The following is a 13,190-nucleotide window of genomic DNA, read 5'->3' as shown; positions in this document are numbered from 1 at the left end:
CACTAATGACCTAATCTACAAAACAGAAACAGACTTGCAGGCATAGTAAACAGTCTTATGGTTACCGAGAGGAAAGGGGTAGAAAGGGATAAATTTGGGAGTTTGAGATTTGCAGAGATTAACCACTCTATATAAAAATAGATAAAAAGATTTCTTCTGTGTAACACAGGGAATTATATTCAATATCTTATAATAACCTTTAATAAAAAGTAATATGAAAATGAATATATGTATATATATAATATGCATGACTGGGACGTTATGCTGCACACCAGAAACTGACACATTGTAACTGACTATACTTCAGTTTAAAAAGAAAAAAGATACTGGAGATCTTTTCACGTTAGCGCATCAAAAACTTACACGTTTGGTGGTTGGGTTTACTGCACAGAATTCCAGTTTGTAGATTCACCAGTTTAAGTGATCTCTAATTGATGGATTTTTTTTTTTGATTTGTTCCCAGTCTTTTGCCATGAAAACAATGCTACGCCTATCTCTGTTCTCTATACATAGATCATCTCATCCATATTCAGATAATAGCTGTCGGAAGAATTTCCCAGAAGTGGGATTTCTGGGTCAGAAGGAGATGCATTTGTAATTTTGAATAATAGTGCCAACTTGCCCTTCATGAGGGCTATACATGTCTCACTCCCATCAGCAATATATGAGAATGCCTCTTTCCCCACACTGAAACCAACAGAATGTGTTTTCAGACTTTTGGAATCCAGCCAATGCATGGGTATAAAAAATAGTATCTCAGTATAGTTTACTTCTCATTTTTCTCATTATGAATGAAGTTAAAATGTTTTTCTTAGGTATAATGACCATTGTATTTCTTTTTCTGTAAATTGTCTTTTCATGTCCTTTGATTGTTTTTCTACTAAGTCATTTGGTTTTTTCCTCTACCTGCCATTTGTGACACAGATTGCAAATATATCTTCCCAATTAGTCATTCATTTTCTGTCTTTATTTCATTTGATTTTGTTTCCTGTTATTTTCCTTCTACTGCTTTTTTTGGAGGAAAATTTAAAGTACAAGGCAAACTTTGCTTTGCAAAGCATTTGTGGAACTATAAAAATCACCATGCAAAGCAATATTACTCAATGGGGGAAATCTCAATTGTTTCATGACTTTAAAAAAAATTTTGTGAAAACATTAAAAAGTCTTACTGTCAGTTACGAATATGTACAGGACTGAAAAAATGAGAAGACTTATATGTGTTAGTCCACTCTAACTTTAGAAACATTGAGAATTAAAGCATTTTATTTCCTTGTTAAAATCACCAAGGGTCACTTGAACAGGGCTTGCCAGGTCCTTGTTGGATCCCTTATGATTTTCAGTGGTGAGCATCTTTTCTCTGCCCTGGTGAAATGTCGTACTTCCTTCTCAGTTTGCATCACCTGCCAGCATTTTATTCGTTGTTTTTCAATGCCATGAAATACCTCTAAGAGTTCCTTTAAGGTAACGTTTTTCTGCCAGCATCACTTCCTCTGGGATGTCTTCATCTCTTCCATCATAGCCCTTTTCTTTTTTCAGGTCAGTAAGTTCCCCCTCAGTCTGGCTCCATAGGACTCTCAAATGGGGCCAGTGTCAGTAGTCCCAGGGTCAGTTATTTCTTCTGTAAATCCATTTACATTCAATTCAAATTTCACTCTAAGTGTTACTTTTAAGATTTTTTTTTCCTGTACTTTTATCTTTTGGCCAGTTCTTTTTTTTCAGTTATCTACGTATGTAAACTGTCACATGGGTTTATCACTGGGAGACAAGGAGACAACACAGCTATACCCTTTGCTGTCTGTATGTGAACTGAATAATAGATGTGCAGTGGCCAATCACTGATGGACTTGGAGAGAGGTGGCATGATTGATCATTGTTTATGATGATCACCAATTATTGACAGATTTCTGGACGGAAGCACTGGAGTTTGTACTTCATGCCATTACTCGCAGTTAATATAGTGTGGTAACTGGAGTTCAAATCTTGTTTTGCTGGTGTTATTCACTAAACTTTAGGGTCTCAAATTTATGCGTGTCAGAACCATGCAAAGCAGGAACTACTGATGTAGAAAAGTATGAAGAAAAACGTAAAAAAATCTACATACTCATCTCTGATTTTTGACAGTTATTAGTATTCTGTGATCTATGCTTTAAATGTTTTTTTATAAAGGAAATTGATCATTATAAATAAGTTTGAAGTTTTCCTTTGTTCTCACCTCCCATTCTGTTGACTTTTAAGACCTCCCAACCCACATATCATCACAAATTTAAAGAATATCCTTTATTTTCTCTTTTTAAAAAAGTTCTGTCAGAAAGAGAAAGAAAAATGCCATATATCACTTATATGTGGAATCTTAAGAAAAGGACATAAATGAACTTACCTACAAAACAGAAACAGACCCACAGACATAGAGAGTAAACTTATGGTTACAAGGGGGTAAAGAGGGTAGGAAGGGATAAATTGGGAATTCAAAATTTGCACCTCTTGGGGAGTGGAGGAAATGTTAGCTATCTTGATGGTGACGGTGGTTTCATTGGTATATACATCTATCAGAATTCATTAAACTGTACAGCTGAAATATGTGTAGTTTACTGTACAGGAATCATACCACAATAAAGGTGTTAAAAAAATTCTGTCTATACATGGAAAGATCATAATGAGAAATACATAGTATTTGGGGTTTTCTTTTTACTTTACATCACAATTTGTTTTCTGTTTATCATGCTTTCTTTTGCTTCTTATATTCTTATTTCCTTCTTGAATTGATAAAAAATACTTTTGTCTCTTTCCCCCCGTAGTTTGGAAGTCATGTTTCTGTTTCATCCTGTTTTTGTTGAATAAGTGAAATAACTTGTATTTAAAAAGATATATGTAGATGAATAATCAAGTGATGACTTGTTCTTGTGTAGAATCCTGATACTTTTCCCACATCTCTCCATGCAAGTAGCCACAGCCAGATACAACCATGGGTGTTTCGCCATATTTCCATAGCTATTTTTCTGATATATTTAACAATGATTGTGCTTTGTCTTCCAGATTTATTCAGGAGATAGAGCATGCCCTGGGACTTGGCCCAGCCAAACAGTGTCCTCTTCGAGAGTTTCTCACCGTGTACATCAAAAACATCTTCCTCAATCAAGTCTTGGCTGAGATCAACAAGGAGATTGAAGGAGTCACTAAAACGTCTGATCCCTTGAAGATCCTCGCTAATGCAGACACCATGAAAGGGCTGGGGGTGCAGCGGCCTCTCCTACAGGTAATAACGTTCCCTGCACTTACTGTTTTTATCAGCAGTGTTCATTGACTTGGCAAGAGTCACAGATTGAAAAAAGAAAAAAAATTACCATCTGTTTCCATATTCATCGGGGACAAAACAAGAGGAAATAAATTAAATAGGCACTAGGGAAATTAAGGACTAATGTAGAGATAATGGAAATTCCTGAAGATCTTTAAGAAAAAGGTGGTTAGCCTTGAATATGGGAGATGGTGAGTCTCATTAACATGCAGACAGCTCCTCACTGTTTGCCTGGAATTTGTCCTTGAAAGGAATTCTCTTTCCGGTGGTGACTGTGTCCTGGAGTATTAAGGATTTACAGGAAGGAAGTTATTCTGCCTAACCTCAGTGACCAGCAGTAAACCCTCTCTACCATTGGAGGGCTGACTTACTGTAAATAATTTGGCTAGCTCACAGTGAATTTGAACTGACCTAGCAAACTGGCTTTTAAAAGTCAAATCATTTAATTCTGGTGATGATCTTCTTAATATAAAAATTTTACTTTCACTGTATAAAGAAAAAATGTTTCTGGACAACAGGAAGAAAATAATTTGTCAGATATTTGGATTAATAAGCTCAAGGTATTTATTTTATATGCTTTAAGCCAATGACTTGGAGGTAAAAATAAAACTAAAAGAAAATTAGTAAGAATTTAAATTACGGGTCTGCATTAACTATGATAGCATTGTAATTGACTTTTTATAATGTTTCTTCACTTAAGAGAATGATGGGCACGTAAGTCTTACATTAAGTTGCATGATACGAGAATGTGTCAAAATGGGAGACATGCTCTTCAAAGAGAAGTTATATAAATGGAAAGGAGTTACAGCTGCTTCAGTTGTCTGCTCTTACCTGCCTTTACATATATCCTCCTTGATTTTTCCTTCCTTGTACATTAGAATTATAGAAATACCAAGCCTTTCCTAGGGAAGCGTCCTAGTTATGAGCATTTTTTTTTTATAAGCAAAGTCTTCTGTGGTATTCAGAAAGTGGAATAGAGGCATTTGCTTCTCCCAGAACTTGAATAATAGCACCACACATAGGAGAGCGTTCATTTGGATGGTGTGAGTCTGTGTTAGAGCCTAGTGAGGGATCTGTACTGAGTATGGGATGCAGAGAAGGGCAAATGGCAGAGACTCGTGCTCACTGGTCCCTCTGCTGGGTTACTCTTCCTTTGGCTCTTTGCATGGCTGGCATCTTCTCTGAGTGTCAGTTTCAGTGTCACCTCCCCAGGGAAGCTTTTCCTGAGTATCCTACCCTTCTTTGGTTAGTCTCCATTCTCCCCTTCCCCCTCGCCCCCTGTCCCTAATCTGTTCTCAACACTGAAGCCAAACTCTATGGACTGTATCATCAAAAGTCCCTTGCCGGGTGGCTTATGATCAGAATCTGCCCATAGGAAGCACTAGCAGGAGGTTGGAGGGTAAGAGGAGAAAGAGATGGGGCTCTTATCTCCTTCCTCTCCACTTTGGATCATCGTTCTGGCTTCAGGTGCCCCCATCCATCACCAGAGATCCTGCCAGGTGACACTTCCTCCGTGGCTCGAGCTCTCACTGGACTCTGACACCACCATTTCTTCTCCTTGCCCCTTAATGATAGCTTCCTGCTGTTAACTGGTCTCTGGGTGCCTCAGCATCTCTAGTTGCTTCTTTCAGTGCTGCCCATACCTCTGTACATCATCTCTTCATTAACATTTCTTGAGATAATCATCTGAATGGAATTCTGGTTTTTGTTAGGATCCTGAATAAATCTCCCCAGTTAGTCACTATTTTAACATTTCACTTTTTTTCCTTCTTAGCTCAACTGTAATTATTTATTTTCTAGCTTGTTTATTTTCTGTCTTTTCCCACTAGAAATTAAGTTCCAAAAGTATAGTACAGTATCAGACAGTAGGAAGACACTAAATAGCTTGTTGAATGAATGTATGTATGTGTAGTTGGTAGTGGTGGATGGATGGACACAGTGAATAAGTTTTGAGAGTCTTAACCACAGAATCATAGTGGGAAGATGAGAAATAGAGAGTGACAAAAACTTGTTTACATTTATCTTCTCTCTGACCGTATCATTAATTTCCTCGCCATCACAAAGCCTCTCAGTATATATCTCCCTCAGGTGTCGTGCTATGTGCTGTTATTCAGCGCAACTTTAATATGCTTAGTGTACCGAATTAAAGAAACAATGCACTACGGAGTGAATCTTGGGAACTAAAGATGCTGGCTTATTAAACATGACAATTTTCAATTTGAGTAAGAAAGAAACATTAAACCTCATAACTAGCTGACTGTAGTCTGGGCCATGTCAGGGCCACATACTGCTGGCTAAGTGACATCTCTGGGCGGTCTACCGATGTGCTTGTCAGGCCGCTCCCAACCTCATCACCAGCCATTGGTACATGTCAATATGCCTCTTGTTCTTTCAGGCAGTTACTTCATTCTGAGGGTAGGTAAGAACTCCGACTTTACCTCTCATCTCTTTGACCTTGTCAACATGTGATAATTGTATGTATGTGGATAAATCTTAAAACTAAGGCCATCAAACTTGTTTTCATCAAACATCAGATTTGTTTTCAGAGCTGAAACACCTGCTTTCTTATTTGGTTATTTTGTTATCCTCTCTTTCTTCGTAATTTAGTTCTATGAGAATGTGAATTAGTTAGACCTTATCAATAAATTTGTTTTATATTCTCAGAGTTATGAAAGTTAAAAAAGCAAATGAAGAGATGGTTGTTTTTTTTCCTTTCCCATCTTGAGAACATCTCTTGCTTTATAATGATTGTAAATTGTTTTCTGGTATAATTTCCCATGGTCAAGTTTTACTGTTACTTAAATGTGTTTCAGTGTCTCCTTGATATTTTTATTCTCAGCTAATTGTAGGTAAGTAATTAAAGAAAAAGAATTGAGAAATAATTCTCACACATTTTAGCTGAGAATCTACAACAATTGTTAAGAAGGATGCTTGGAGAAATATGTATGTGTGAAAGATGCAAGTGGATTAAGTATTCAGTTACATGTCTTTCAAAGTCATTCCCTCTGCTAGACTGTTGTTTAGTCACAGGGTAGAAAGTACTGTGCCTTTCCCCTGGGGCAGCACCCAGTGTCATAAAGCATCAGCCCAATTGGATTCTCCAGGGAGAGTGGACGGACAGCTGTCTCAGTGCTGCTTGTATTTATTCGATGATGTGCAGACGCAGAGAACCCCAGGACACTTTGTCCTTACCTCTCTGAAATGGCATTTGGGCAGGTGGACAGTCAGTCATAACGGGGCATTTACTTGGGCGATAGCATGCTTTCATGCTGGTAATTTTACTTTCTAGACACAGAATTCACAGGAGGGAAGGAAGGCAGGATCTGGGAAGAAACTAACAAGCACCGTTTTGTTGGTGAAACAACTGTGCTGGTGTTGGCCCAGAATGGTACAGCGGTGTGCTGCTGGCAGTACCAGGAGAAGCAGTGATGGTGGTCACGATAGCACTCGTCATAGCGAACAGTAGTCGTGGTGACAAACACTTTAGTAGCGTTTGCTATGAGCCAGACGCTATTCTGAGTGCTTTATGTGTAGTGACTTGTAAATATTTACATGCGTTGACAACAGCTTTGTGAAGGTGGTATTCCTATTATAGGGAGGAAACTGAGAGAAACAAGTTAATAGCTTGCCCACAGTCACCTAGCTAGCAAGTACTAGAACTGTAATTCATATCCAGGCGACCTAACCCCGGAGTCCGTGCTCTAACCCAGTTCTGCCCAAAGTGTAACCTGAGGAGCATGCTTGTCGGCACGCTGTTTGTGTCCAGTCTGCTAGGAAATGTCCAGAGTTTGAGAGTAAGCATTGTTTTCCTGGGTTTTTTTAAAAAGCAATCTGACATTGTTGACTCTAGTAATAAAAAAATTGGGACTTGCGTTTTTATCCTTGTGGGTTTTAAAAGTTTTTTTCTATTAATTCATTTTTATTTATTTTATAAAAGCATCAATTCATAACAGATTGAGGTGGGGCAGAAATGGAACCAGACCCTCACCTGAGTCAGAGATGCGAATCCCTTTATTGCCTCACAGGGAAGTAAAAGTGAAGAGCTAACCACCTCTCTTGCCTCAGTGTCTAAGGCACTTTGCAACAGATGGAATAGCTTGGATACTTGTTGCAGGTGGTTCTCTCCTAAATCTCCAGCTCCAGCAAGCGTGCCTGCTGTAGAGAAGGCCATGTGGAATAAATGGATGAGTGAATGAAAAGTACAGGGGCATGTCTGCATGCTTTCCCCCCACAGTATAAGATTCATGGTCTTGGGTTTAAGATTTGTGACAACGTTTAAGTTAAAAAATTATCTATCTATCTATCTATCTATCTATCCATCCATCTATCTATCTTCCTTTTCATATTCTTTTCCATTATAGGCTGTTACAAGATATTGACTACAGTTCCCTGTGCTGTACCATAGGACCTTGTTGTTTATCTGTTTTTCATATCGTAGTTAGTATCTGCAACTAAAGTTTGAGAAGCGTTGCCTTTTAATAACACCGCCATTTCCAGCTGGAGGTTAGGAAACAGGACCTAACGCTCTGGGCCCTTAGCCTTGCGGTGAACAACACGGTTACTTAAAAAAGCTATTCAGCTCGGTTTCATGCAGGCCCAGAAATTGTAAAAACAATATTTATGGCAGCAGCAGAAGCTACTTCCTAGTCTAGCACATTGCTGAATTTTGCAAAGTACTTTCCAAACACAGGATGAACGTACATTTTCTGGCTCACGTAGGGCAATGTGAGACAGAGACAGCTTTCCTAATGCTTAGGCTTCAATCCCTGTCTCCTGGGAGGAAAAAACGTCAACCCTGCAAGTGAAAATTGTAGGCAGTCTTGAAACATTTAAAGCATATTTTCCTTTCCCTCATCACCCCAGTATGTGTCGGAGTACTTCTGAGCAGTGGAATGGTTCGGGGCAGCCTACACACCCCACCGTCTCATCTCTTCCTCCACCCCTACAGTTGCCATTGCTACCTCGAGGGGTATGAGCCACAGGTCTCAAAGACAGTACCCACTAGAATCACCCAGGCCCTTTCTGAAAACACCCAGATCCCAGCCCAGATCAGGGGTGGGGCCTGGGCATCCAGTTTTATAAGCTGCCCAAATGATCCATGATCCCAACTCTGCAACCAGAATTAGTATTGCTAGCCTGGATCTTTCTATTCCATTGAATCAGTGACTGCCCTGAGAGGAAGTACCAAAAAATTATGATTGAAGCATTGTTTAATTCAGTAAGGTGTATAACAAGAGGGCTCTGTTTTTGAGCTAAGCTTGCTATGTAAGCCTTAGCCTCAGATACAAATACATTTAAATCCCAGACATTTCAATTGATAATTTTGTGGTCAGGCCCAAATCACTAACCTCTCTGTACCTGCTTCCTCCTTCGTAAAACAAAAATAATAGAATATATGTCATAGGGACATAGGAATCATTTCTAATGTTGAGATGGAGTAACGACTGTAAAACATATCTCCTTCCCTTCCTGGGTCCCATCTGCGTGGATCTCAGCACTGACTGCTCTGATAGCTGTTACCTGCCCGCTGACTCTCACCTGTACAGACTTCTGGCGTCTGCCAACTCTGCGTCTCTGCCGCTGCCATCTCTGTCTGGATTTCACCCTGCATCTTTTCTCATCACTCACTTGCCGCTTACTCATTCCTGTTCTTCGTACTCTGGCACCACCTTGTAACTCGTGTGTTCTGCCCACACTGCCCTGGTGTGACAGCAAGAGATGATACTGTTTTACCCCCTTTCTCTTTTTCCTGGAGTTTGCCAACTCACTGATCATTTGTTAGCAGCAAAAGTGGCATGCAGTATTTCCAGCTGTTAAAGCTAGTATGTTAGTTTCCTGGGGCAGTCATAACAAATTACCACAGCCTTGGTGGCTGAAAACAACGGAAATGTATTGTCTCACAGTGTGGAGCACAGGGGCTACATTCCCTCCAGGGCCCTAGAGGAGGACCCGTCCTTGCTTCTCCTGCCTTCTGGTGGTCCTGACTCTTCAGGGCTTCTGGAAGCATGACTCTGATCGCTGCCTCTGTCTTAACGGGGTCTTCTCCTGTGTTCTGCATTTTTCCTTTTCTGGCTCTTATAAGGATGCTTTCTTTGGATTTAGGGCCCACTCTAACCCCAACATGATCTCATCTCAACTCTTACCTTAATTACCACGGCAAAGACCCTATTTCCAAGTAAGGTCATGGTTCTGAGATTGCATATGAAATTTTGAGAGAACACTATTCAACCCACTATAGCTAACAATTGGAAGCAAATTATATGGAATGAGACAGGTTCAACTTGCTTTATTTTTCTTGAATACCCTCTAGCAGGAAGCATTGTAGAAGTATTGCTGTTAAGGTGATATGGCCTGAATTCTGGTGTCAGCAAGGTTCCAAATGGAAGTTTTTGGTTGGCTGAGTGATTGCTGGAGCTCCAGTTAAGCCTTATTGAAGGTTGGTAGACACAGCTGCTTACAGTATGCTGATTTGCCGGAGATAATTACACTGATGCCCAAACCTATTATCTCCCCAGCTAGGCCAGAGTACTGCCAGTAACCTCTTGCTGGTTTCCCAGGGAAGTGTGGCCAGCAGCAACAGCATATTGTTTTCATCATATCAAATTATGTTAATATGAAGAATGCTAGATTTAAGCAGTATTTGCATTAAGGCCAGTTGTTTTCATTGCAGCCCGTGGTACAGAATAGATTCAGCTTTTATCAGCCTAAATAGATTAGTCCCATTTAAGGTCTGCTGGAAGTCATCATGAAATCATTAGGTTGAAAAGAGAGCTGATCAATTGACTTTTTCCCCCTCTCCTGTAAGCTCTGAGAGGTGGCGTTAATGGTCTTACCGTGCTAAAATAAGTCTTAGAACCAAGAAGCCTTAGAGTCTAATCTGATTCTAAAGTGTGTATCTAAACCTCAAGAAATACTAACTTACACAGTGTGCAGTTTTTATTTTCTTTGAATTTTACTTTATTCATTAGCAATATTGTTTGACCTCATCATGACACAAGGAGGGGCTCAAATCAACCACTAGTGGCTGCTTCAGGTTTTATCCAAGAAGATGGAGTAGAAGATGCCTTTGTTCTTGTCTTTGTTTAGATTGTCACTGTGACTTTCAGCACTCACCTGTTTACTTCTGAGACAGCTGAGCAAATGAAATCTTTCCATATTAATGGGGACTTTAAGAATCTCATAGCATTCATCTGTGTCTTCAAATTGTATTATTAATTCTCTTACTAGTGTAATACATCTTATCTTTTGTAAAATTTTTGTTGTTATTCTTGGTCACCATTCCGGAAAATCACTGATGTAAATTTCATCACTGAATGGTGGGAAAAGGCTTTAAAACGGGGATCTGGTCTTCTTGTCAGTTCAGTGCTCTTAGATGGGCCCAAGTCACTGATCTTCCCTGAGCCTCACTTCCCTCATCTGTAAAACGAGAATGATGCTGGCTCAAACTACCTTGTAAGACTAAGGTCGGGAGTGCAGTGGGGTCATGGATTCAGCAGGACCTTCTGAACTGCCCTGCATGTTGACTTGTTGTCTCATAACTGTTATTACTATTGATCCACATACCCACATGATCAGTCAGAAAATCCATTACTATTAAAGGGAACGATGCTAAGAAAACACCTACAGAAATGAAAAAATATTTCCCATTAAATGAAAGGCTTCACCAGTTTTCCCCAACAGTTTGTTTCATGTACTGTTAGACAACCAACATAAAAACCTGTCAGTTTTTTCCTACAGTTTGTCATAAAAATATTTGAAACATCCAAAAGGATTGGGGGAAAAAGGCCCACATACTCGGCCATCCAGATTCTATAATTAGCACTCTTTTGAATTTGTTTCATAGCACAACCAAACCTGGTAATTTGAATTCTTCTTCAGCCATCCCAGAAATAAACTCCCAGTCATTCCCTAAGCTCTTTACCCTGGTGTTCATAGGTTTTTGATATCTTACTTAGAAAATCTGGACATAAATAGAAATAAATTAAGTGGGAAAGTAGTTGGTTTGTTAAGAGTGCTCAATTTCTAAACATACCCATCCAAACGCTTCCTTTAAATGGTGTCGTGGAACAAGAAATTGACCAGCTCATGCTTGTGCTTAATCTATAAGTACTGCCTTTATTGACATGATGCTACCAGGGAACTTGTCCTCATAACTGTTGATGAAAAAGGCTGAGGAGTGAGCAAATGAGAGATGGTTTTTACATACAAGCAGAATAGGCACACAATGTGATCAACTTGAATTTTTACAAATATCTTTATAGTCTTATCTCTGGATGAAGAAGAAATAGGATCTTCCTGTCTAGTTGGCTGGTTTTCTTAGAAATTTTCAGGTTAACTAGACTTCTGTAAGTAGCTTTTTGCCAATCAAGAAGAGGGGCAAAGAAAAGAGGTGTGTGTGTGTGTGTGTTTATTTAAACTGATTTCCGTGTAGTATAGCCAGCTGGGCTTTTGGAGAAAGCCCAGAGGGGCTAGAAATGAAGAAATTGTTTTTCTTTTGTCTGCAGAAAATCATCTGCAACCAACCCTGTACATTCTACATGAATAATGATCTCAAGTTTTTATTTTTTGAAGTCAGTTAAAATTCCAAATGTTTTCTTCAGCAATCCATCAATTCTCCTAATGTGTTTGGGACAGATTTTAATTTAGATGCAACTTTTCAAGAATTCATTTATGATATCTGGGTTATGAGGTCAGTTGAAAAAGAACAGGCTGGAAGGGCTTATCCCCAGGGATAGAGGAGTCACGAGGGACTGCTGAATGAGAAAGTAATTACAGTTAGTAACATTTGTTTACCAGCTTTGCTTGGGACTGAGAAACTTGCCTGAGTACCATGCTATTACAGAGTGACATCAATATAGGGATAAGCCCTGGGTTTTAAAGTAGGATTCTGAATTTACTTTCTATCTAAGTAAAGGCAGACCCACCGATGGCCATCTTAGTTGTCACCTAGACTGTTCTGTGAAACAGGGCTTATTTGGGGGTGAGTATTTTGATACGTTGATTGGCTGCTGTCTGTTTTGATCTTGCCTTGGCCCACTCCTTGGTGAATAAGCAGGAGAGAAGGTAATGACTTACGACAGATCTGCTGACAGGGACTGAACCACATTAACACTCTGTCGCTTAGATCTTTAGAGAGCTGCCTTTCCCTGAAATATATTTGACTTTACTTGCTCACAGAGGCATCTTCAGGTTTATTTCTTTTCTTTAAACACTAGAGAAGAGGAAGAGCATCCCATCAAAAGATACCAAGGAGAAAAGGCTGGCTCAACAGCCCCAGCAAATGACAGTTATCATTCTTGGGAGCAGCAGAATTGCTGATCTGGCGAGATTACTGGTAGGAGCCAGATGAGTGTAGACAGAGAACTGCTGTTCTTGGGGAATTTTGGAGGTTCCTATCCTAAGTAATTTTTGCCCTGTCTGGATGTCGCAGCTCTGGCTTAGAGATGTTCTAGTGAGAAGAGGAAGAGAGAGAAATAAGACTATCTCTAAGACTGTCTCAGCTTGAAAGTTAAATGGCCCTTTAAGATTAACTGTTCAAATAAAGCAGCTGTTTTTCTTCATGCTTTTCAAGGATCCTGTCCTCCTTAAAAACTTGCATGTACTTTATCTTAGCTTAGTCACTCTAAGATGGGCTGGTGAAAATCCAATACATCTGCTATAACAAGAGTGACATGACACTGTTGAGTAATTTCCACTGTTGAAATTCTAATAAAACTAAATGATAAATGTTGACTCATTAAACGCCTGCTTTGTGTTATCACTGGACAGGAAGGTGTGGAGATACAGAAGAAATTTAAAGCATGACTCCCACTTCTCAGTCACTTCCAGATTAGTTAGAAGTCAGAATGCCACACATCCACAAACGTGAGAACTGTAGAGGGCAGTTTTATAACTGAAC

General features: G+C 39.5%; 1 protein-coding gene across 1 annotated transcript in view; it reads left to right on the top strand.

Moving 5' to 3' along the window:
* EXOC4 (exocyst complex component 4) overlaps positions 1 to 13,190 on the top strand; it is a 685,089-nt gene that overhangs the window by 475,511 nt on the left and 196,388 nt on the right. Inside the window, exon 11 of the mRNA XM_006216779.4 lies at positions 3,034 to 3,253. Within this exon, the coding sequence (XP_006216841.1) occupies positions 3,034 to 3,253 (220 nt within the window). The remainder of the gene's footprint in view (positions 1 to 3,033; positions 3,254 to 13,190) is intronic.

The sequence above is a fragment of the Vicugna pacos genome, chromosome 7, assembly GCF_048564905.1.
Source record: "Vicugna pacos chromosome 7, VicPac4, whole genome shotgun sequence".
NCBI classification, from domain to species: domain Eukaryota; kingdom Metazoa; phylum Chordata; class Mammalia; order Artiodactyla; family Camelidae; genus Vicugna; species Vicugna pacos.
The sequence above is the reverse complement of the archived record's forward strand: the minus strand, read 5'-3'. Positions and strand labels throughout refer to the sequence as shown.